The 25,550-nt window shown below is 39.5% G+C and overlaps 1 protein-coding gene across 2 annotated transcripts in view; it reads left to right on the top strand.

Moving 5' to 3' along the window:
- EFHC1 (EF-hand domain containing 1) overlaps positions 1 to 25,550 on the top strand; it is a 63,241-nt gene that overhangs the window by 20,094 nt on the left and 17,597 nt on the right. Inside the window, exons 5-9 of one of the 2 annotated variants that reach the window (XM_039217471.1) lie at positions 108 to 300; positions 6,897 to 7,117; positions 11,588 to 11,704; positions 18,080 to 18,293; positions 18,687 to 18,834. In XM_039217471.1, the coding sequence (XP_039073402.1) occupies positions 108 to 300; positions 6,897 to 7,117; positions 11,588 to 11,704; positions 18,080 to 18,293; positions 18,687 to 18,834 (893 nt within the window). Of the gene's footprint in view, positions 1 to 107; positions 301 to 6,896; positions 7,118 to 11,587; positions 11,729 to 18,079; positions 18,294 to 18,686; positions 18,835 to 25,550 lie in introns of both variants that reach the window. The other variant, XM_039217470.1, reaches the window with a different exon arrangement.

The following is a 25,550-nucleotide window of genomic DNA, read 5'->3' as shown; positions in this document are numbered from 1 at the left end:
GTAGCTAATCTTTTCATCATTGTCTGATGTATAAATGCCAAAGTAGCTAAGTTAACCTCTCCACTTGTAGAATTCTTACTTAAGTCACTACTTTGTATTCCTCAAAGGTTCTTCGATTCTATGCAATCTGGGATGATACAGACAGCATGTTTGGTGAATGTAGGAACTACATTATTCATTACTATCTTATGGATGATACAGTTGAAATTCGAGAAGTCCACGAGCGGAATGATGGGCGAGATCCTTTCCCACTCCTGATGAACCGCCAGCGCATGCCAAAAGTTTTGGTGGAGAATGCAAGTATGTTTGATTCAGTTTATCCTCTGTAACTGGGACATGTTTTGGATCTCAAAGAAGTTACTAAATCAGTATGGCCATTCCCTTTACGGTTGGGAGGCTCTTGCTATGTTCTCATAGGCACTCAAGAAAACAGCTTTCTTATAACTCCTCTCATTGCTTGCCCCACAGTGCAGGCTTGCCTCCAAAATGGTCTGGTAGAGATTACTGACACCCAAATCAAGGAAACACCCATAACAGCAGTGGGAGATCCATATAAATTTTTTTAATGTTTATTAATTTTTAAGAGAAAGAGACATAGCGTAAGCAGGGGAGGGACAGAGAGAGGGAGACACAGAATCCAAAGCAGGCTTTAGGCTCTGAGCTGTCAGCACAGAACCCAACTCAGAGCTTGAACTTATGAACTGCGAGATCATGTCCTGAGCCAAAGTCGAACATTTAACTGACTGAGCCACCCAGGCGTCTCCCATTTCAAATGCAGAAGAGCAAGTCTTCTGAACTAAAGCAATTTCGTATCAGATTTTTAATAAAGTTTTAAAACAAGCTTCTTTTCATTCAAACAAGTTTGTTTTCATATAACTTACCATGCCCTTATGTTCTTTCCTGACTTTGCTTCTCACCTCAGTACTTCCTAAAAAGGAAGTCTCTATGCAGGATAACTTAAGATTGAAGAAGCCATGTCTGTGACTCACAGAGGTGGAGCCCCATTGTGTCAGCCCTGCTCTCTTGTCTGGTTCAAATAACCCAGTGGGTTGGAGAGTGAAGATGCAAGAAAACGCAGCTGACACCCGCCACCCATCAGTATTTCTCTAGGATGAGTGTACTTACCTTGGCCATTGACTTAGTGGTTTAAGAATTTTCTCTTATAAAAATGTCATCTTGGTCACACATAATGACCTCTCTCATGCTTGGATGGCTGACAGAACTTTAAATACTTCTGTTGTTATTTTCTTTTTATACTTTTTCTTAGAACTAGGAAGTAAGAAAATTCAGGTGTTGTGCAAGAGATTTGTCTTAGAGGTTATAAACAAGTTGAGGTTAGAGCTTATAAACAAATTGGCAGTCTGAAGGCTAAATGAAACCTACCTATATGTATTGCTTTGCCTATACAGTGTTTTTTTTAAAAATGCGGTGTTATTTGGGGGCAAGGAGTTGGAGATTTCCATCACTGGGAGAGTAGAGAAACAAATTGAGGTGAAGGTAACCTTAAGAGTAGTAGTTAGAAGCAGTAATAGCTAAATGTAAAGAAAGCAATTTGATGCATCTTAAGAGCCTAGTGCTGTGTAGGAAAAAAGAAAATGAGATGTGCAATGCAACGGCACTTGTATAAAGTGAAACACAAACAGGATGGTATACATAGTACACACATAAAAAGATGCACAGTAGAATGGTTGCCTGTGAGGTAGAGGAGAAGGAGATTAGGGAAAAGGATAAAGGGTAGTAAAAATTGTCATCATTTTACAACTAGGAGAATTAATGGTAAATAACCTTTTTTAGAGAAATGAGAATAATGGCTCACATAGCTCGCATCTCATATAGTAGCAACTGGATTTGAGTTCAACGTAGTCCTGCTGCTGTCAACCATATTTTTATACTTAGCTTCTTGTAGAACTCTCTCAGAATTCTAGGACCCTGGTACTAATATACTGATTTTGGTCTTCCGTAATGCTTAAATGAGCCTGAAATTCCTGCCATCTAGAGCTAACAAATGTTAGAGTTACAATGGATTGAGAGAAAGAATGGGAATTTATTTGGCATGAAAAAAAAAATCACTGGAAACAAAATAGACCCTTGAAATCTTGAGTTCTGAGTTTGTCTCTGCCTTATCAGTGTGGCCTAGGTTTAAAAATTTAAATATGTAATCATCCTCTCCTATAACTTCCCCTGTTTTTGTTGTTGTTGTTTTTGTTTTTGTTTTTTAAGTAATCTCTGCACCCATCATGGGGCTCAAACTCATGACATGGAGATTAAGAGTCACACATTCTACCAACTAAGCCAGCCAGGCGCCCCTGTAACTTTCTAAATTTTAACAAAATTTTCATCAGTAACTGGTTCACTGGTAACATATGTAGGATCCTTTTAAGAAATAGGGAACGTATCTTTTTGTGAAAGTTATTGTTAGTCATGCAAAACAGAAAAGACTAAGTTCCCATCAGCTGAATAATTCCTTTAACTAGAACTGTGGTGTTAAAGAGATAGCATCTAATTGACTTTCAAAGGCATTTATCCAGTGGATGATTTTAAGTAAATTCAATTAAACACGAGTTAAATATCTGTTAAGGGAAGTATTGCATGTGCTAAGTCCTGTGGAGGATAAAATGAAAATGTAACTCCCAGACCTAGAATCTCTGTCCTTTAGTCACTGCTAGTGACAGGAGAGACAAGTCATACAAGTATACAAAGCTGTTGAACAATAACACAAGCGTACCAGATTACCTGATGATGTAATTAGTTATGTCATGTAGACAGAGCTCAGAAGAAGAGATGTGACCCAGAAAGCCTAAGGAAGGTTTTGTGGAAGAGCTGAGATCGAACCCAGATTTAGAATGGCAGAGAACAAAGGGGAAGAGTGCTTTAGAGAACAAGGGTTTGGAATTAGGAGCAAGTATGTTATGTTGGGGGCGTCCAAGAGACAGTGGCCAGGCAGAGTTTGTGTTGACAGTAATAGGCAATTATGGGAGTATCTTTCAGGAGTTCTCTCTGCCATGGCCTTCATCGAAGTAGTTAAGGTGAATAAAAATTGTATTTTTATGATGGATGGAGTTAAAGTTTCAGAAATTAAAAAGGTTCTTTCTTTGTCAAACATAATTGCAGGTTAGCAGTATGTGGTGGGTAATGTCAAAAGAAGGGTAACCAAAAGCCTTTTATTCAGCTGTTGAAGCCAAGGTACTAGGTTCTGAAAGTCTGTTAAATTACCCTTTAGACTGGCTTTCATACTTTGACCTTGCCTTTCTGCTGGTAAATACAAATGTTTTTTGTACATTATAGCATCAAAATTGTACACTCTAAATACATACAACTTGTTATAGTTGATTCAGCCTCAAGTAACACTGTAAAAATATAAATCCATACCTATATATGTTATAGTCAAACTTAAGAACACCAAATTCAAAGAGGTCATAAAAGCAGCCCCAAAGAACATGGTTATCCATGTCGAGTAGCAGCTACAATGACAGCTGACTGCTCATTAGCAACACTAGTTACCAGAAGACAGTGTAAGAATATCTTCAAAGTGCTGAGAAGAAAATAGAATTTAATATGTAGAGAAACTATCTTTGAAGAACAAAGTGAAATACATTTTCAGGCAAACAAAACAGATTTTACTAACAAAAGACCCTTACTAGGAACATTCTAGAGTGTACTTCCACTAGAAAGAAAATTATTCCAGAAGTAGGGTCCGAGATACAAGAAGGGACTTAAAAAAGAAGAAGAAAATGGCAAAGTGTGGGTAAATCTAAACATTGACTATACAAACTAAAGAAACAATGTTGAATTGGTAGGAATTAAAAAATATCAAGGTAGAATTGAAATATATTACAGTAATGGCTTAGGAGGAGGTGATAGGATTAAAAAACAAGAAATTCTGAAGAATGTCATTTTTAAGAACTACTTATGATACAGAGACATGGAAAGGTTAAAGAGGATATATAAGCAGAGCAAAATAAACTGATGAGGCTGTATTACTAAAATACAACACTTATAAAACTTAACAGATTTTTAAAGACTGAGCATTTTATGCCATATTTCATTTCAACACAATTAAGTTAGAATTCAGTTTTGGAAATATAATTTTAAAAAACTCATGTATTTGGAAACTAAAAAGAGGCATTTTGACATAACCTATGAGTTAAAAAAAAAAAAAACACTATCAAAATACTTAAAACTGAATGATTCCAAAAATTTCCTTAAAACTTTTAAATGCATTTCAAGTGGTACTTGGAGACAGATTTATAGCTGTATTTAAGAAAGTGCTTATTTAAGAAAGAAGAAAGACTGAAAAAATAAGCTAGGCATTCTTTTTAAAAAGCTAGAAAAGGAATGAAAGAGTAAATAAATTAAAAGGAAGAAATTAATAAGAACTTTGAAATCATGAAATTGAAAACAAAAGTAATATTTATCAAGTCAAAAGTTGTGGTTTTTTTGAAAGGCCTAATACAGTGCCAAACCATTGACAGATTTGTCAAGAGAGAAAAGAGAGAAGGCACATATACACAATATTAAAAATGAAAGAAGAGGCACACTAAATGTAATAGGGGTTAAACAAAAAAATAGGGAATACCAACAACTTCATGCCAATAAATTTGAAAACGTAGGTGAAATGAACAAATTTAAATTTTTTTTCTGAGAGAGAGTGTAAGGGAGAGAGAGGTTGAGAGAGAGAGAGAGAGAATCTTAAATAGCTCCATGCTCAGAACAGAGCCCAACCTGGGCCTCGATCCCACGACGCTGGGATCGTGACCCGAGCTGAAATAAAAAATCAGACACTTAGCTGACTGAGCCACCTGGATGCCCCCCAAATTTAAATGTAAATTTAACTCTAACTTAATTCCACTATAGTTAACATACAGGGTTACATTGGCTTCAGGCGTATAATATAGTCATTCCACACTTCCATACAACATCTAGTGCTCATCAGGATAAGTGCATTCCTTAATCCCCATCACCTATTTCCCCCATCTTCCACCTACCTCTCCTCTGTGTTCTGTATAAAAAGTCTGTTTTTTGGTTTGTCCTTCCTTTTCTCTGTGAAATGAGCAAATTTTTAGAAAAATGGAGCTTGTCCAAGAAGAAATAGAAACCAAATGTCATTAACCATTAAGGAAATAGAATTATTTTAAAAATTCTCCACAAAGAAAATACCAGGTCTGGATAATTTTTCAGTTTTGTCGAATACTTAAAGAACAGCTAATTTTTAGTTTAATACAAATTCACAGAAAAGAACTTAATTCATTGATTTAAAAAGACCAATAACCAAAGACACCATGAGAAACTACCTAAAAAACTACAATCTTACTCATGAATATATATACAAAAAACCTAAATAAAACAGTAAATGAAATTCAGCAGTTTATGAAAAAGATAATTGTTGGGGCATCTGGGTGACTCAGTTGGTTAAGCATCAGACTTCTGCTCATGTCATGATTACGGTTCGTGAGTTCAAGCCCTGCGTTAGGCTCTGTGCTATTAGCACAGAGCCTGGAACCTGCTTTGGATTGTGTCTCCCTCTCTCTCTGCCCCTTCCCAACTTGCGCTCTGTCTCTCAAAAATGAATAAATGTTAAAAAAATTTTTTTAATAGATTAAAAAAAGAAAAAGATAATTGTTGAGTAAATAAAGGTGAATGGTTATTGGATAGCGCACGCGCACGCACACGCGCGCGCGCGCACACACACACACACACACACACACACACACACACACACACCAGGTCTCCTGGAACATTGTCGGCTGAAGGAAACTCATGGAGTCACAGGCTGTGTCCCCCACTGCCCATCACTTCCTGGGATAATTCAAAGGAGTCTAGTCAGGTTAGGCCCTAGGCACTGGGAGAAAGAACCCTTGGTCTCTAGAGCTTTTAAGATGAATGAGTAGGAAAATCATGATCTTTTGGCATGATCAAGGGTTGGAGCTCAAGCCTTTCTGTCTGATGACCCTTAGTCTCCCTAAGGAGACCCTTAGCCTCCTTCCCTATTTTTCCATCTTAGCAATTATCAGTTAGGAGAATAGTGTCCTGCCTCTCAAGCCCTCTGTGTCAGAGTTCTAGGGTCAAACTTTGTGGTTGCATACAGTGTATGTAACAGTATTATACAGTGTGGCATTTTACCAGAATTGGCTATCTTATGGTTTCCATGATGGTGAGGCCGTAGGGAATCAGTCTTAAGCCAATCGTTAGTTCTCATTTTTAAAAAGCATGATGGAATTGGATTTATTCCCTTAAAAATGCAAGGTTTATTCTACATTTGAAGAGGTGTTGAGTGCCCAGATGAACAGATTAGTATGATCATGTCACTGACTGACCCTGCCTCCTCCCAGAGGACTAGATCAGACTGTCATCACAGCAGTGATCACAATTGAAATGAAACTATTATTTGTATAATTGTTTAGTATCTATTGTCCCAAACAGAATAGAAAATTCACCATCAAGATAGAAAATTCACCTACATTGTTGTTATAACCTCAGTATTTAACAGTGAACCTGGTACATGATCTATGTGATCATTGATAATATATTGAGTAAGCGAGTAAATAGATGGAAGATTGAACTAAATGACTTGGATCCCTCCCTGGATCTTGTACTCTATAGAAGGACATTTATTCTTTCCTCCTGTAGTGATTTCCTCTAAGCATGAATTCTGCTAAGATTAGTGACCTGTACGTAGTTCAAGCTGAATATGGGAGAGAGACTTCCCATCTGGGATGTTATTTCCATATCTTATCAACAGATGGGAATACATGGTTTTCTGTTCTGCTGGGAAAGTAGAGGAATCCCTGACCCTTGACCAGAGCTAGAGACCACACTCTCTCAACTTCCCAAGAATGTCAGTCTTTCTTCCCATCCTCATTCCCTTTCTTTGCTCTCTCCCTGTTATCTTATGTTAGAGAACTTCCCTCAGTGTGTGCTGGAAATCTCTGATCAAGAGGTGTTGGAATGGTATACTGCCAAAGACTTCATTGTGGGGAAACCTCTCACTATCCTTGGGAGAACCTTCTTCATTTATGACTGCGATCCTTTTACTCGACAGTACTATAAAGAAAAGTTTGGAATCTCTGATTTACCACGAATTGATGTGAGCAAGAAGGAGCCGCCTCCTGTAAAACAGGTAATGGAACACTAGTTATGAGTGTAGGCAGAGAATTAAATCTTTTGAAACAGAGGCTTAAGAAAAAGAAAGAAAAAAGACTCCTGTGAATACCCAATAAAAAATGGACAAAGCAGAAGAAATAAAGTGGTTCACAGAAGAAGAAATACAAATGGCTAATGAACATACAAAAAGACCCTCAATTAACTGATAATCAAAGAAAATAGAAATGAAAATAATGAGGTTTGGGGTCTATTTGATTTAAAAGACTCAAGATATCCAGTGTTTGCCCTGCTGTAAATAAATGGACATTTTCTTTTCTTTTTTTAAGTAATCCCTATGCCCACCATGGGGCTTAAACCAAGACCAAGAGTCATTCCACCGACTAAGTCTGCCAGGTGCCACACAGTGACATTTTCATGTAGTGTTAATAGGAAAGCGAATAGTAAAAACCTTTCCACGGGGCAGTGTCGTCATTTTAATTTTTTCAAAATAAAATATTACTGGGGCGCCTGGGTGGCTTAGTCGGTTAAGCGTCCGACTTTCGCTTAGGTCATGATCTCGCGGTCCGTGGGTTCGAGCCCCACGTCTGGCTATGTGCTGACTGCCAGCTCAGAGCCTGGAGCCTGTTTCAGTCTGTCACTCCCTCTCTCTGTGACCCTCCCCTGCTCATGCTGTCTCTCTCTCTCTCTCCTAGAAATAAATTAAAAAAAAAGTTAAAAAAATAAAATAAAATATTACTTATCTCTTAAACTAGAAAATCTGGTTTGAAGATTATAAAAAGATATGTTCAAGGATGTGTACTGTAACATTATTTATAATAAAGTGTAAGGAGATTGGCAGAATAAACTATAATATAATGAGAAGACTATAAGACTGTAAGAATGGTTAAAAAGAAAAAAGTCTCTGCATAGTAACATGGAAGAATGCCCATCATATTTGTAAGTGAATGTGTTTACGTGGCATTGTTTGTATAAAAACCACTGTTCACAGTGGTTAGTTCAACATGTGGGAATGGAGAGGTAGGGAGGGAAGTGCGAGATAACTACTATCTTTTTATATCCTGTGTGCTTTTAGTTTATCTTTTTATAGCAAACCTTTGTATTACTTTCATAATTTTTTTTCATTTTGATTTTAAAAAGACATCTTTTAAAATTCCAGACTGCTAGGGTATTTCATTGATCCTTGCCTATGTATCAAACCTTTCACTTAAAAATTGGGAGCAAAACTGAAACTGATTCATGAAGATCCTGGAAAATGGCCTTCTTTCATTGCAACATAGCTTTCCATAGAATTACATCAAGCCTCGAAACTGAGTTCTGTGTACCAGAGTCCACTCTGCTCTGAGAGTAAGGTCATGGTGCTTTTACATGCGCCAAAATAGTAATCTGATAGACGTGAGCCTTCAGAGTGGTTCAGCCACGTATTTTAGAAATTCAAATAAGAATTGCTTGTGTTAAAAATGACACATTATACAGCAAGTTCAAGAAGTATCTGATGTATTAAGGCACAACTGTCCCATAGGCTGCAAAGTGCCGGTGCCTGTCACACACGTTTGGGTCCAGAGCAACGCATACTGCTTCTTTGGTATAAAATAGGGTATTAATACTTGTGACCCTTCTTTATACTGCCACTCTGTGTGTAAGATAATGCCATGGCTCTTTCTTTTCAAAAGAAAGATGTGAATGGAAGGATGGAATTAGTGAATTCCTGCAGCCCAGGCTTCTGCCTTCCCCTGATAGGCTGCCCTGCTGCTCGCACTCCAGCCTCCAGTTATACTGTTTTATGTGTGGTTTTGCCAGCACAGCGTTCTGTTTTGCTCTCCTGGACTTCTGCTGATGCTCTTCCACTTGCTTGAACCACTTTCCACTTTTCCATCATTTCTTTACATGGCTCTTCCTTCTCCTCGCAGACTGGCAGCCTTCTCTAAAGTTCCTGGCTGGGCCAGTCACCTGTCCTGTGTGTTCCTGGGGTCCTGTGCCTCCTTCTGTCAGCACTGGTCTATTATCTTAGAATATCTATCAATGAATATTCTCTAGTAAACTGTAAGTTCTTTGAGGGCAGGGAGCACCTAACAGAGCACCCAGCAAATAGGACACATTTGGTATGTTTCTTGAACCGGACAAGAAGACTGCCTCTAAAGTATGTCTTTGTTCATCAAAGAGGCAAGCGATATTTTAGGCAAGGCTTTTAGAACCAGCATTTCATAAAAACACTTACAAAGAAGGATTTGGAATTTGGTATGCTATAAGTTCCCAGGGGCAATACAGTTTCTGGAAGAAAGTATGGATGATGATGTTAATACCTCTCTCTGTCAGTTTTTTCTCTGATAGAACTTCTTACCAATGACTGGACTCATCGATTGAGATTTACAATAAAGTGCTTGTTCCTACCCCCAAATGTTGGGGTAGCATTTGATGCAATATACAGGAAAAGGTACCATAGGAGAGATTTAGATTTTTTTAACGTTTATTTTTGGGAGAGAGTGTATGAGCAGGGGAGGGGCAGAGAAAATGGGGGACAGAGGATCCCCTCTAACAGCAGTGAGCCCGATGTGGGGCTCTAACACACAAACCGTGAGATCATGACATGAGCTGAAGTCAGACACTCAATCCACTGAGCCACTCAACCGCCCCCACGTTTAGATTTTGATCAAGCAAACTATTCCATCACTTTAGTTTATAGATAAGTATAGTGTGAGATAGCAGTCAAGGGACTTGCCCAAGGTCACACCGCAAAGTACAAGGGTGACTCTTAAGTGTCAGACATCATTGTAAGCTGACCTAACCAGGAGGTAGGGTGGAGAGGGATTGCAATAAAATGGTACACTCGTGTAAAGGCTTTGATCCATCTTTTGAGCTGATCAACGCTTTTGAGTCCAGAATACATCTTCTCCCCATTCTTTTACTATCATCTTTTTCTCCTAACCTCTCTTCTAAAGAAAGGAAAGGGAGGGAAGGCTTAGATAAAGAGCAGAGAGACCTAAAGAAGCACTGTATTTTGGTTTGTTTGTTTTGCCCTATCTCACTTACCCTGCATAATAAAACTAATTCTACATCAACACATTAGTCATAGTAAGCTCTGTCTGCCTGTGTATGAAATTATTTGTTGGAAATGAGTAGGCGAGAGTTACTTACCAAACAACAAACACCTTTGAGCTGTCCTTAGTCATTACATTTCAGTCATTTAAATACTGAACAACATAGTTGGAAAGCAGGGATGGGAAGCCATAGCTGGGTCTAGAGGGATAAAGCTAGAGCCAAGCCTATGGTCAGGAATAGAAGTGGATATGAAGTGGACATATTCATGACCCTTAGGTCAGGCTGTTCTGTTAGATCAGGAAGAAGTAAGCATGGGTCCCTTGACCAGATGTGTTCTGTGTCTGCTGAGAACGCAGACTCCTGGCTGTCATGCCAGTTTTGTGAAACAAAAGTCAAGAAATAAAAATATTAGAAATATGGAGATAAATAGGAGAAAAGGAGCACAAGCCAAGCCCTGGCCTCCCCCGACTCCAACAGACAGACAGACACACACACGCGCGCGCGCGCACACACACTCACACACACACACACACACACACACACACACACACACACACACACACACACCATTTGGGTGAACTGAGAAAACAGTGTCCAGATCTGTTAGGCTGAGGCCCACACCCTAGAACAAAGAAATCACAGACCCTTGGGCTTCTTCATGGTAGGATGACCACAAGGGCCAGGATTGGGAGTAGGGCCCGGGTTCTGCTTGGCAGGAAGAGGTCAGTGGACATCAGCAACATAGGAGCCTTCCCCGCCGCCCCCCAAACCCAACTTGTCCTTGGTTGTGGTTTTCACAGTTACAGTTACTCGTGGTCAACTGTCTGGAAGCAGATGATCCTCCTCCTGATGTATCATCAGAAAGTCAATAGTAGCCTAACACTATGTCACAACACCTGTGTCATTCATCTCATGTCACCTCATCATGTAGGCATTTCATCATTTCATGTCCTCACAAGAAGAAAGGTGAGTGCAGAACAATAAGATATTTTGAGAGAGAGCCCACATTCACATAACTTCCATTAGTGTGTTGCTATAATTGTTCCATTTTATAACTAGTTACTGTTGTTAATCTCTTACTGTGCCTAATGTATAAGTTAAACTTTACCATGGGTATGTATGGGAAGGAGAAGAGTATATATAGGATTCAGGCATCTGCTGGGGGTCTTGGAGCATACCCCCATGGGTAAAGGAGGCCACTGTACTTTGAGTCTAGCCCTGATGGTTCCTCCGTAGCATCATCAGCCACTCCTATGAGCAGCGATCATGGTGTAAAGTCTATATATAAAAAGGAATGGAGTGTGCAATGTGATATTTTCTGAATACAGTATATTCTTATATATGGAAATTGCTTTTGAATAAGTATTTTCTAGGTTAAAAAATAAACTTAGTTATCTGTCATGTAATTTTTATGCAAATAGTATCTGCTTTACTTCTTGTATTTCTTCAGGAATTACCTCCTTATAACGGCTATGGACAAATTGAAGACTCTGCTCAGAATTGCTTTGTTCTCATTCCAAAAGCTCCAAAAAAAGATGTTATGAAAATGCTGATGGATGATAGCAAGGTGCTTCGTTATCTGGCTGCATTGGTGAGGAGGACTTTCATGTGCTGAGATTCCGTTCTGTCTTGGTGCCCAGTTGTCCACTTTGTCTGTAAGCTGTAGAGTGATAGCTGGCAGAGTTGTGTGTTCCTTGAACAGTTGTGAGATCCAGTCCCCAGCCTTTGGACATGTTGGATAGAATTAGGGGTTTGCCCTGATCCCAGACCTAGCTCTGGTTCTGTTTTCTGTAACTATCTTTCATAGATCATTAATCTCTCCCTACCCCTTAAATTTTGACTGACCTGTTTGCCTTTTTATTAAGTAATTATGAAAGCCTGACATAGTCAAGTTATTTGTGTACCTGTGTGCAATCGAAGGTATGTGATTTCCTTGAGGATAGGGACCAGATCTTACTAATTTTTATCATTACCTGTGACATCTAGCTTGGTGCATTTTATATTCATTAAATGTAATAAATGGAATCATACCAATTCAATAGATATTATTTTGAGAGGTCCTCTAGCTAGGGGCTAAGAACATGGGGTTGGAAACAGACATAAATCCCTAATATTCCACTCCTTGGCTGAATTACCTGAGGCAAATTAATGATGGGAATTAAAGGATAATGCCTTGAAAAATGGAAAATATGTAGAAATAGGAATGTAAGCATTTTATTTAGAAACATGGACATAAATAGAAATCGAAATAAGTTACTTCTGGAAATAGGAATTGGGAGTGTGGAGAGGTGGGCCAAGTGACTTGCATATGTTTGAAAAAATAGAAGTTTAATCAAATATCTTTCTGAAATATAGCTGACTAATGTATTTTAGAAAAATATTGAACAAAGCTTTAAGTAAAAAGTGTCCTAGCAAACTCTAAGCCAAGTAGCACACTCCACCTGTAAAAATTCTGATTGGTGAATGTTTTAAGTAATTACCAAGTTCTTTGGTAATAAAATAGAATAAAATAAAAATAGAGTACATTTCTATTTTATTACTTAAAAAAAATTTTTTTAATGTTAATTTATCTTTGAGACAGAGTGTAAATGGGGGTGGGGGGCAGAGAGAGGGAGAGGGAAACACAGAATCTGAAGCGGGCTCCAGGCTCTGAGATGTCAGCACAGAACCCGACATGGGGTTTGAACTCACAGACTGAGAGATCATGACCTGAGCTAAAGTTGGACACTTAACTGATTGAGCCACCCGGGCACCCTTAGTACATTTCTATTTTACAATGTAAATAATTTTGAGTATATGACAGTACCTCCAATATAAGCGATCTTAGTGCTGCCATCTTACATGTGAGCAAGGCAGTAGAAAAGAGTACATGGGTGTTTTTACTACAGAGAAATACCACAGACCTCAAGAAAGTGACATGAAAAGCCACCATGCAGAAGGAAGCTAGGAAACAAATCTTATCCCTGCAGCTCTGAGAACCCTCAACCCGGTATTCTTTTGATCAAGAACTGGTATGATGCTTAGGCTGTGAAAAAGGAAAAGCCTCACATGAGTTTGTAAACTACATAATTGTAGTTTGCCTCCCATGCCTGCAAATCATGGAAAAATTATTATATTCTATAACTGGTTACAAAAATTACTATAAATAATGTTAGATATTGCTAGATATTGCTAAGTAAGGAGAAAAAAATACATTTATATTGACTGCAGTGTTCTATATTCACAAATAACCTGGGCAAATGTGATAATCATAAAAGGCTGACGAGTCAGTAGAAGATTTCTATTTCTAGCAATGATAGACTAGATAATTTGGACTTCCCTCTTGTTGAGGGTAACTAGAAGAATTGGTGTGTGTACCCGTGTGTGTGTGTGTGTGTGTGTGTGTGTGTGTGTGTGTGTATGCATGTGTGTGTATTTACTACTGTGTGAAGGTGCTGGACAATAAGATGTGAAGAATCATTGAGCAAGAAGCATGGAAATATTGAAAACCAGAGAGGTGAGCCTGGCAGGAGCAGCCATTTTTGCTCTGGGAATTGTGCTGGGTGTGGTAGAAGCATATCCGAAGGCAAATATTGGAATGTAGGGTCCATCAAAGGCAGAAGTAGCTGGTAAACCCTCTGTACTTTAGTCCATAAGTGCATAACCCTTGAAGGGACTATTGTCTAGCTTTGAATTATCTCAGTCTCTGAATTATCTCAGTTCCTGAAATCAGAATGACGTGATCCTAGACACCTAATGACCCAGGTGTCCGGCAGAAGCAAATTAAATTCTTTGAAGATACCCTCATCATATGTTTCAAACTATTTCTCCAAACAATGTGACAAATACAATGTATGGCATTTATTCAAGAAAGCAATATGAATAATACATTGTCTAGACACAAGGCAACAGAAGATGACATGAAGCAAAATGAACACAAACAATAGACAATAGAAATAGATACACAGAAACTTCAAATACTAATGTTATCAAACTCATTAAAAAACAAACAAACAATATTTACAATGTTTAGGGAGAAAGAGGATGAAGTTGAGGACTTCAGCAGAGAACAAGAAGCAAAGTATTTTAATTTATGAAAAATTATTGTAGGAATAAAGGGATAAATTAAACACAGGAAAGTATTTGATAAAATTCACCTATTATGGCTTCAAAACAAAACTCTTAGTAAATAGAGTATAAATGGGCATTTTCTTAGTCTGAAAAAGAGTATCTTTCAAAAATATCCATATCTATATGGGGAGTAAGAAGAAAATCTGACCTCACCTCACACCAAAAATAAAGATCAATTTTTTGGTGGATTGAAGATTTAAATGTAAAAGGCAAAGCAACCAAACTTCTTGATGGTAATATAATCTTTACAGTAAGGAAAGATTTTTTTTAAGCAGGACACAAAGAGCAGTAACTTTTAAAAATTGGTAAATTTGACACAGTAAGATGGAAAGTTTCTGTTCCTCAAAAAGCACCATTGAGAGTAAAAAATCAAGGTCAGAGTGGGAGATGTTACTATAGAAATCAACTGGGTAACCTAGGTGCCTAAGTCAGTTAAGTGTTTAGAAGAATACAGACACAAAAGAATACATATGTATTTTAAATTTTCATTTTTATGAAGACTAAAAAAAAAACAGGCAAAACAGAACTGTTTATGGAGGCCAGGTTTCTAGTAAAACTAAAGCAAAGAAACACTTAAGGAGAGATAGGATGTTGATTCGAAACGCTTTCTATGTTCCATCAATATTCTGTTTCTTGACCTGGGTGGTGGTTAAACATTGTTCATACTTTATGAAAATTCTTTGAACTGTACACTTCGGGGTTTATGCAGTGTTTCTCTGTGTTGTATTTCACAGTAAAGTGTGTGTGTGTGTGTGTGTGTGTGTGTGTGTGTGTGTGTACACGTTTAAAAGAACACCAGCAGAACTGTTAGTAAAGAAGTAGTGGTTATCTTATGGGCCAGAAGAAAGGTGATATTCTGGTCATGGTAATTTTCAAAGGTTTTTCCCTGACCTATTTAGTGAAGTATAGGGTGTATTTAGTTCATCACAAAAGCTCTGGAGGATGAAAAAAGGGTGCCTGACAGTAAGAGGGCCTCAGAATATGAGGACTTCAGAAGAAAAGACAGAAATTCAAAAGGAGGAAGTATGTTGACGCAGTGATCAGAGACAAATCCAGTTAGGTTTTCTTGAGTTCAGATGGACACTGTACCTGTTTTGAGGAAATCAAATATACTAAAAACCCAGGTAGGCGGTTGGTGCTTAAGTAGAAACATGCTAGGGAAAAATCCGGGGCTTAGAGTACAGTGCAGGCTGACAAACTTGGGGAAGCTTGAGAAGAGCGTAAAGGACGAAATGAGCAGTGGTCTCCACAGCAGCAGGCTTGCCCTTCCAAGGATCATGGGGACAGCATATAACCCATGGGGTGTGGAGAAAATACTACAGCCTCTGCTGATAATTTATTATGAGTGCATGTTATTTTATAGCCCCTGATATTTTTACATGTACTTTGGAATGCACAGAGCATGTTTATATAGAAGAACATATGTTGCATTATTCACTCATTCATTCAACTGCTTTGGGCTTGGCATAGTTCTGGGCATTGAGGGTACAGCAGAAAACAAGACAAACATTCTGTCAAAAGTAAAGGAGGAGACAGAGTGATGGGGGACGGGCTCATTTATACTGGAAGATAAAGGGAATGCTGGGGGAGGTAGGGGGCCAGAGTAAAGGAGAATGACAAGAATGAATGATGGAGGGAGCTAGCCAGTGGTATATCTGAGGGGACTGCATCTCATGCAGAGATGGCGTACACGGAATGCAAGGTGGAAAGATCGCAACGAAGATGGGCTCAGGCACCAGCTCAGAGCTGTGCAGCCAGTGGCCTAACACGATCAAAGGGCTACAGTGGCGGGAGGAGGGAGTAGTCCCCCATGGTGCAAGCAACAAGGGATGTAGGTAACAAGCCTGCAGACAATTACAAAATAAAACCAAAAGCTGATCTCCTTCTTACTGTCATCACGTGCCTGTAATTCTAAACATCAGCAATACAACACTCATCCTCAAAGAGACGTCACCTCTGTACAGTAGAAGTTCAGTTACTAAATGCAGAGAGAAGAGGGCAATAAGAAATTACCATTAAGCACACACCACCACAGCAATAGCAGCTGCAACTAGGATCCATCAGTGGATGCTAAAATTAAATTCAAATCAAAGGGAAAACCTTTGAGGAGAAACAAGATTTTCATAGTTTCAAAGCATGTTCCTCAAGACATTTATCAACTGCAAAGGGAAATGTAACTTTAGAAGGGAGAAACCTAGCAGGTATCTTCTTAACCAAGTGACCAAGGTTGACATCACTAATAATAAGATACGGTAACATCATGACTTGATAGACTGAGAAAGACATGACATTTTTTTCTGTGGTATTTTTGCCAAATGTGCAAAAATGAGATGCACAAGGAACATTCACCAAAATGTTGACCATTATGGTTCAAAAGTGTCAAGGTCATGAAAGACAAGAACAGAATGAGGAACTGTCACCGGTTGGAAGAGATCGAAGAGAAAGAACAACTAAATGCAATGTGAGATCCTGTATAGGAACCTGAAACAGAAAAAAAACATAAGTGAAAAGCAGGAGAAATCTGAATAAGGACAATAATGTATTTAACAGTATTGTACCATTACTATTTACCATTATTGTTGTACTCTTAATGTGACTTTGTACTGTGCTATGGTTACGTAAGATGCTAATGTTAGAGGAAGCTTGCTGAGGGGTATATGAAAAATCTCTAGTGTTTATGCAACTTTAAGCCTAAACTTAGTTCAAACTAAAAAAGGCAAAAATTTTTTTTTCATTTTTAAAATACTCTTGCCAGTGTGAACCATTGGTGGTCTCTCCCTTACCTCCTGGGTACAGCCCTGTCTGTAGCCGTGCACAGAACTTTATATTTTATTCAATGTGATGGGAATCCTCTGGAGGCTTGAGACCAGAGAGGTGATGTGATTTGATTTTTATTAACTATATTGTGGATATTGAAAAAATTTTTTCACTGTAGGAGTGTCTAATCAAAAAAGTTTGGAGACTGTTAGATTAGGGAATGGAATGAGGAGATTATTTTCCTAAGAGGAAACCCAGTAGACTTTCTCCGATAAAGGAGAAATTGTTATACAAGAAATTCCATGTTGTGAACGAAAAGATATGTGCTGGAGTTACACTTTGAGAGGATTTTGGTCAAGAATAAGCATGTCTGCATTTAGGCCTATTCAATCTGGAATTTGTTTCTTAAGGTTATGTGATCACTCTCAGTGATTTGATTTAGGAACAGTCTTGTCTACAAGGTAGTTTCTTAGAATCAGTTTCAACTCTATGACATTTTATTACTCAAACCCCCTTCAATTTTCTTTTTAAAATTATGTATATAAATGGATTGGTTTAAAGAACTGAACTTTGCATAATCATCTTGGTGTCCATGAAGTTGAATATGTCAGCCAAGAGATTTTAAACTGTAGGCAGCCTGTGACAGAATATAGCCCACATATGTTTTGTTTGGCCCTCATGGTGCTTTAAAAGCGTTAAGGTCAACATTTTAAGATCTGGAGTTTTATTTCTTTTCCAAGTTTTTTTTTTTTTAATTCTAGTTAGTTAACATATAGTGTAACATTGGTTTCAGTGTAGAATTTAGTGATTCATCACTTACAACACCTGAAAACTGGGAAGATCTAGCAACATTGGGCCTACATTCCCACAAGGCAGTAACCAATCAGAGTTTAGCTAGGGCAGCCTCCTTTAAATGAGGCATGTCTATTTCAGGCCACCAGAATCCCCCCGCTCCCCGCCCCCTTCACTTGTATATTTGGTTTAAATTTTATACCTAGTCCTGTAGATATTTAAGTTTAGAGCATCTGGATAGATCATGTACTGTCATAATAACTTCCTTTCTTCTCCTTTCTAGGACTCTCCCATCCCAGAAGACAAAGACCGCCGATTTGTCTTCTCTTATTTTCTAGCCAGTGAAATGATCAGTATCTTTGAGCCCCCTGTTCGCAATTCCGGCATCATTGGTGGCAAGTACCTTGGCAGAACTAAAGTTATTAAGCCATCCTCATCAATGGAAAACCCCATCTACTATGGCCCTACTGACTTCTTCATTGGTGCTGTGATTGAGGGTAGGTCTAAACACGGTTTAGCCTTTCCTACCTGCCAAGTGAATGGATTCTTCTCAGTTGGAATTTAATTCATTTAACTCTTGTAAGAGGCAGGTAGACTGTATTCCAGCTGAAATAAAGCTTGTATGCTTATATATGTGATACAGTGTCTTAATCTCCTGCCTTATCAATTAACTATAAGTTGGTTGCATTTGTGGGCTATGGATATAGACTCTGACTTCCTGATCACTGAGTAAACTACTGCATATTGGTTTAAAGAGCTACTGAAAGTTCACTCATTCAGGTCACAAATGCCTATCTGTGAGTTTGTCAGTGGAGGATCAGTGTTATTTTACCCCTAATTGCGTGATTATAGACACAACCAACCTAAGTGTATTTCTACACTCTCTGCAGTGTTTGGCCACCGATTCGTCATCCTTGATACAGATGACTATGTTTTGAAGTACATGGAAAGCAATGCTGCCCAGTATTCGCCAGAAGCACTCTTGTCCATTCAGAACCGTGTTCGAAAGCACGAAGCTCCTGCACCGGAATTGGAAAAGTATGTTCGCCCATCTAGAGTCCAGTTTGCCTTTGGCACATATAAGATACTTAGAAAATACTTCTGGATAAAATGGATGGGTAATCACATTTTAGATTTTCAGATTTTTCTCACCAAATGGAAGTTATTAGACGTGCACAGAAGGCTCCCCGAGTCTACTATAGTAACTCGTAACTTAGAACTTTATCAACTTCATTTACTTAGCAAATAATTATTGAATGTCTAGTAGGTATCAGATACTTTCACTAAGTCCTTGGGCTTTTTATCAGTCAACAGAATAGACCAGAAGTTGCTCCTCTCATGGAGTTGACCTTGTAAGCAGTAGGAGAGGGAGACAGCCAATAAACAACACAGTAGGTGATGAGTGCTATGGAAAAGCAGAGGACAATAGGGGATAAGGATTTCTGGAGGGTGGTGGTGGGTTGCAGTTGATCTGGGAGCCTGGCACACCTAAAGAAGGTGGCAACAAGCAAACACTTAAAGGAAAAGGAGAGAGATAGGTGGATGTGTGAAGGAGGAGCCATCCAGGGAGAGGAAATGGTGAGTGTGAAGGCCCAGCCTGCAGACATGTGAGAGCCTGGGAGTGAGAGGAAGGGGAGGGGAGTTAGAAACTAACAGGGGACTAGATCAGGTGGGCCCCACTGGGCCTTTGGAAAAATGCTGACTTTTCTCTGAGTGAAATGGAGACCCACTGCGGGGGTTCTGTGTAGAGGAATGGCAAGATTTGACATGTGTTTTAAAAGAACTGCCCTGGTTCTTATGCTAAGACTAGATCAGGAGGGAGACGAGTTAGGATGACATCATAGCAATCCAAGCAAGAGGGGAGGGTGTGTGGACTGAGTGCATCAGTGAACGTGGGGAAAAGTGTTTTGATTCAGGATATATTTTGAAGGTAGAGCCAATATGACTTCAGACAGATTATATAGAGGATATAAGACAGTGGTTAAAAATGACCAAGTTTTTTGTCCTGAGCAGCCGGAAGGAAAGAGTTGCCACCTGCTGAGATGGAGAAGATGTGCATTATGGGTGGAAGGGGTGTTTTTGTTTGCTTGTTGTTGTTGTTGTTGTTTGTTTGGTTGGAGGAGTATTTCAATTTTGGTTATAGTAGGAGTTCTGAGAACACTGACTCCATCTTTGGCCCTCCATCTTGTTCATGCCCACATATGTCCCCACTGGGGGCTGGTGTGTTCCTGGCCCAGTGGTGGTTAACGTCTGCCCTGACTGGATTGTGGGAAGGCTTGTTCTGATCTTCCCTAAAGTGGCACGCAGAAGGCCGCTTTGGGTAACCAGTAGAGCTGTCTGGCTCATGGAAGGCCCCGCCATAAGTGACCAGTAGAGATGGCTGGCTCGCGGAAGGCCCTGCCACAGGTGACTGGTAAAAATCCTTTGGTGCACAAATGGTACCACTTTAGATAGCTGCCCTGTGACCTCACTGCCATACCCCTCAATCCATGAGATCTGGAGATTGAAGTCCCAACTAGATGGAGAATGGGGGCAGAGAATAGCTGGGTACTGCCTGAATCAATCTACCTGATCCCCCTGTCAGTAAGTTACCCTGAAAGAAACTATATAAATGGTATAGAGTGGCTTACTTTGTTTTTCAGTCTTAAAGTGCCTTTCCATTTCAGGGGATACTTTACTGACCCTCTTTCACCTTCTAACAGATACACTAGGTTCAAGGTAACTATTGGATAACCAGGTAGAAATATCAAACAAGCCTTTGGATATATAAATCTGGGTTTCAGGCAAGAGGTCTTGGCTGGAGATGTAAATGTGGAAGCTGTTTGGCATATAGATGATGTTTTAGGCCGCAAGACTGGGTGAAATCTCTAAGGGAATCTATTAAAATGAAGAAAATAGCTCCAAGGACAAAGCTCCGAGTCCTCCAAAAGTGAGTATAGAGTGAGGAGACTGGGAAGGACAGCTAGTGAGGCAGGAAGAAAACCAAGTGGGTGTGGTGCCCTGGAAGTCAGGTGAAGGAAGTGCAGGCCACCCTCCCTTTGCACAGACCATGAGACTCTAAAAACAGCCATGCAAAAATAATCTTAATAATTAATAGGAGAATTTACTATTACTCTGTGACCTTTAAAAATTTCTGTCAAAACATGAAAAAAACTGATGGTTATGAATATATAGGGATGTGAAAAAATAGTAAAACCAATTTTTATTTGGTACACAGTGATTTAAAACATTGGCAACATTAAGAATTAAAGTGTTTTACTTCTTTGTAAAACACTTGCCAGGGTGCCTGGATGACTCAGTCGGTTGAGAGTCCAACTCTTGATTTCTGCTCAGGACATGATCCCAGGGTTCTGGGATTGAGCCCCGCATTGGGCTCTCTGCACTGGCAGCTCGGAGCCACAGCTTTCCACAACTTGCCAAGAGTAGGTTGAACAGTGCTTGTCTCGTTCAGAGCCAATGAATATCTTTTTTATGTCCTGACAAACTGTCGTATTCCTTTCTAATTTTGGATCAGCTTTCAACATTGTATTATTTTCACTTTCAATGTGGTGAAGTATCCCCTCCTCTTCTTTTAATGACTGTGAAGTACCTCAGAGTTCTTTTAATGTGAAGCTTCTCACTGCATCTGGGAGATCCTTACCCTTCCCAAGCACACACTCTCCTCATTTGGGCCCTGGGCTGCCTGTCCCCTGGCTGTGCGCTGCACTGGGAGTCGCCAGTGGCAATGGTGGCTGCGTTCCGTTCCCGGTCAGCTACCTCTGTACCTCCATTATGTTAGATTCTAGGTTTACTTCCAGTGTTAGCACTTTCTGTGTCTTTGCTTCACTTCCACTTTTCTTAGCCTGTTTCTTTTTTCAATGATACATTTCAAATATACATTTTGCTATCTATCTGTGAGCAGCGAAATAGATACCCAGTGGCCAGTCACTGACAGACTGAGAAAAAGTGTGATGATGGTCATTGACGGATGTGCATGTGTTGTTTGTGTGGTGATTAGTGCACTGACCAGCCCGACCATCAGTTTGTGCTTTGTGCAGTTTCTCACAGTCAATACACTGCAGTCACTGAAATTTGAACCATATTGTTGAGGGACTGTGTCATTTAAGTCAACAGTGGTAACTGAAATTCATGCATATCCAAACCTTGCTAAGGTAGAGTTGCCTATATATATATCAAGGAAGACAAAATGATGCATTGTGTCAAATGGGGAGGTAGCAATGTAGGGGGATCCAAGTGGGAGTTTCAATGGAATGGGAAGGGCAGGAGAGCCTGATGGGAAGGGATTTAAGAGAGAATGGGAGGAGAAGAATTTGAGACCCTGAAAGTATAGACAACCCTTCTGAGGAAGTTTGGTGTAAAGGGAAGTATCTAGGCAGTATCTGACAGAGGAACTGGAGTCAGCAGGGGACGTTTTTGTTTATTTTTTTTTAATATTTTATTTATTTCTAGGAGAGAGAGAGACAGCGTGAGCAGGGGAGGGTCAGAGAGAGAGGGAGTCACAGACTGAAACAGGCTCCAGGCTCTGAGCTGGCAGTTAGCACAGAGCCCGACGCGGGTCTCGAACCCACGAACCGCGAGATCATGACCTAAGCGAAAGTCGGACGCTTAACCGACTAAGCCACCCAGGCGCCCCCGTTTTTGTTTATTTTTAAGAAAACATAAACAGCCTATTTGTACATAAATAGGAATGGCTCTGCAGAGAGGGAAACTGACAAATGTGTGAGTGGGGAGCTGTGTGGAGAATGTGCCAGAGGATTGGACCCTGTGGAGATAGAAGCACCAAGCATTCATCTCTGGCACTCGTTCTCAAACTTTTTGGTCTCAGAGCACCTGTAAGCTCCTAAAAATTAATGAGGGCCACAAAGAGTTTTTGTTTGTATGGCTTATATCTATTGATATTTACCATATTGAAAATTATATCTGAGAAATTTTAAAATATTAATTTGTTTAAAAAATAATAAGCCCATTTCATGTTAACGCAGATAAAAATGTTTTATTAAAAGTAACTATATTATCCAGAGGCATCTCGGTGGCATCAGTCAGTTAAACATTCGACTCTTGATTTCGACTCAGGTCATGATCTAGTTGTTAGTGGGATCAACCCCATGCTGTCAGCACAGAGCCCGCTTGGGATTCTCTCTCTGCCTCTCCCCTGTGCATACTCTCTCTTTCTCAAATTAAATAAATAATTTTTTTAATTTGCTATATTTTCCAAACAGAAAAATAGTGAGAAGAGTGGCATTGTTTCACATTTCTGCAAATCTCTTTAATGTGTGATTTTACTAATAGAAGCCAGCTTGATCTCGATCCGCTTCTCTATTCAGACTGTGTTACCATTTGTCATGTAATCTTTGGAAAACTTCACTGTGCATTTGTGAGAAAACAAAAGTTAAAAAGCAAATAATACTGGCTTACGAGTGTTATGAGAACAGTTTTGACCTCACAGACCCCGAAAGGGTCTCAGGAGCCTCCCGGAGACCTGGGATTACTCTTTGAAACCTTGATCTATGGCAACAGGTAGGAAGGTGGACTGTGTGGGTGCAGCATCTGGAAGGTGGATGTGGAAGGCCCTTCTGAGTGTGCCGTTCTCAGAGCAGTTGTGCCATCAGAAGAGTAAGGATGGGGACATGTTGGAGGTTTGGGAGAGGCAAGAAGCTGTGAAATGCATAGTCCTCCGTTAAGTTCCTCCTATCAATAAAATAAATACAAAAATAAAATGAAAATAAATGCATAGCACTATCTACTGAGAAATAAACCATCAATTATAATTGTTGTTCACCATCAATCAAAAACCCCATCCTATTCCCTGAGATGTAAAAAATATGAAACAAACGTCACAGACCTAATGAAAGATGACAGCTGTCTAGGAAAGTAGGAGGGCACATGGACTAGACAAGCACTGTTTGGTGACTGGGTAGCATTAAGGGCTGAGGGGAGATTTGTAGTCATACATCTAATTCAAGTACTTCTTGGAAGTTTTTCCTGTAGTTTCCCATTGTCTATGCAAATACTAGCAAGATTGGAAGGCTTCTTGCTTTGGCATACTACCAGGAGAATCTTTTTTTTTTTTTTCCTTCAAGGAAAAGATAATGTGTGGCCCTTAGGACAGGATACCAATGAAAATAAAAAATTTGAGTTCTGGGTTAAGAGTTCCATTACTATCCCTGTTTTGACCCTCATCTTCCCTCTCTTCTCTTGTAATGGGCCAGACAGATACGTGAGAGAAAAATGCTTGACAGTGATATGAATCCAGGTGCCACAGCTTCCCTGTCTTCTAGCCATTCGTCTTTGGCTCCTAACTCCTCCCATCTGGGAAAGAACCCACTCTAAGGAGATACAAATCCTTTATTTGATTAATCATCACCAAGATTAATGAAAGGGGATCTCGAGTACTTCTCTGACCCAAGTACTTCTTATGTCAAGTGTCAATCACAGCATGATAAAATTAGGAGTTAGCCTTTTTTTAAAGTTTTTTATTTATTTTGAGAGAGAATGTGAGCAGGGGAGAGGCAGAGAGAAAGGGAGGGAGAGATCCCAAGCAGGCTATGTGCAGACAGCACAGAGCCTGATGTGGGGCTTGATCTCAAACTGTGAGATCATGACCTGAGCTGAAATCAAGAGCTAGCCGCTAAACACTCTAAGCCACCCAAGCGCCCCTGGAGTTAGCCATTTGCTTTCTCTGAGCCAGAAAATTAAAAAGTGCACAGGCAACTGAATATTGACTTTATCTGAAGTTCTTTTTGGTTTTTGGGTCCTTGTTGCAATATATTGAATCAGACTTACGAAAAGCAAATGCTCACAAATCCACTGCTCTACAGGAAATCTCTGTGCACTCATATGTTATTGTCTAATTAGCATCCCTATTTGTGCTCTTCATTTTCAAGAGGACATTCCACCCCTGTTCAGCATGATCTTTTTCATCCTTTTTCACATCCAGCCACTTTTCCCATAGGGACATGCCCAAATATTCTCTCTCTCTCTCTCTCTCTCTCTCTCTCTCTTTCTCTCTCTCTCTCTCTCTTTCTCTCTCTCTCTTTTCTATTTTCTCTATACTCCAAGCTCTTCCATATTCACTTTGCAGTTGGTCTCAAATATGAGACCAAATGATCCAAGGTAAGTTCCTTCAATTTTCCCATTCTTCACCTTAGAAAGTTTCTAAACCATCACTCATCTTCTTTTTACCTTCTTTTCAAAGATAAGAAGCTCCCATTTCTCCAATTTATTTCTTCTGTTTTGGGTCTGTAACCACGTCCTTTCTGACTGTTTCAGAACCCGTGTTTCATAAGTTGCTTTCTTGAAGGTCATCAATCATTTCCAAATCTAATGGTCTTTTGTCATTTATTCATCAACTCAACAGACATTTGAGCTCGCATGCTGTGCCAGACCTTCATAGATGCTTAGGAAAATATATGAGAGAGTAGGTAGTAAATAGATTAGGCTTTGCGGGCCATACCATCTCTGTTGGAACCAATCAACTCTGCCCTTACAGAGTAAAAGCTGTCATAGACAATGTGTAAATTAAGGTGTGGCTATACACCAATTAGACTTTATTGAGAAGAATAGGCAGCAGGTTGGTATTGAACTGTTGTAGTTTGTGAAGTCCCTGGTCTAATGGTAAGCCTTGTTTGATCTACATGTAAGTTACTCTTGGCCATCGCCTCCTTATTTATTTATTTGTTTATTTTTTAAATAGTTTAGTGTCAAGTTGGTTTCCATATAACACCCAGTGCTCATCCCCACAAGTGCCCTCCTCC

Source organism: Hyaena hyaena, unplaced genomic scaffold (genome assembly GCF_003009895.1).
Source record: "Hyaena hyaena isolate Hyena2069 unplaced genomic scaffold, ASM300989v1 scaffold_694, whole genome shotgun sequence".
In the NCBI taxonomy this organism is placed as follows: Eukaryota; Metazoa; Chordata; class Mammalia; order Carnivora; family Hyaenidae; genus Hyaena; species Hyaena hyaena.
This window is presented reverse-complemented; position numbering and strand designations above follow the sequence as displayed.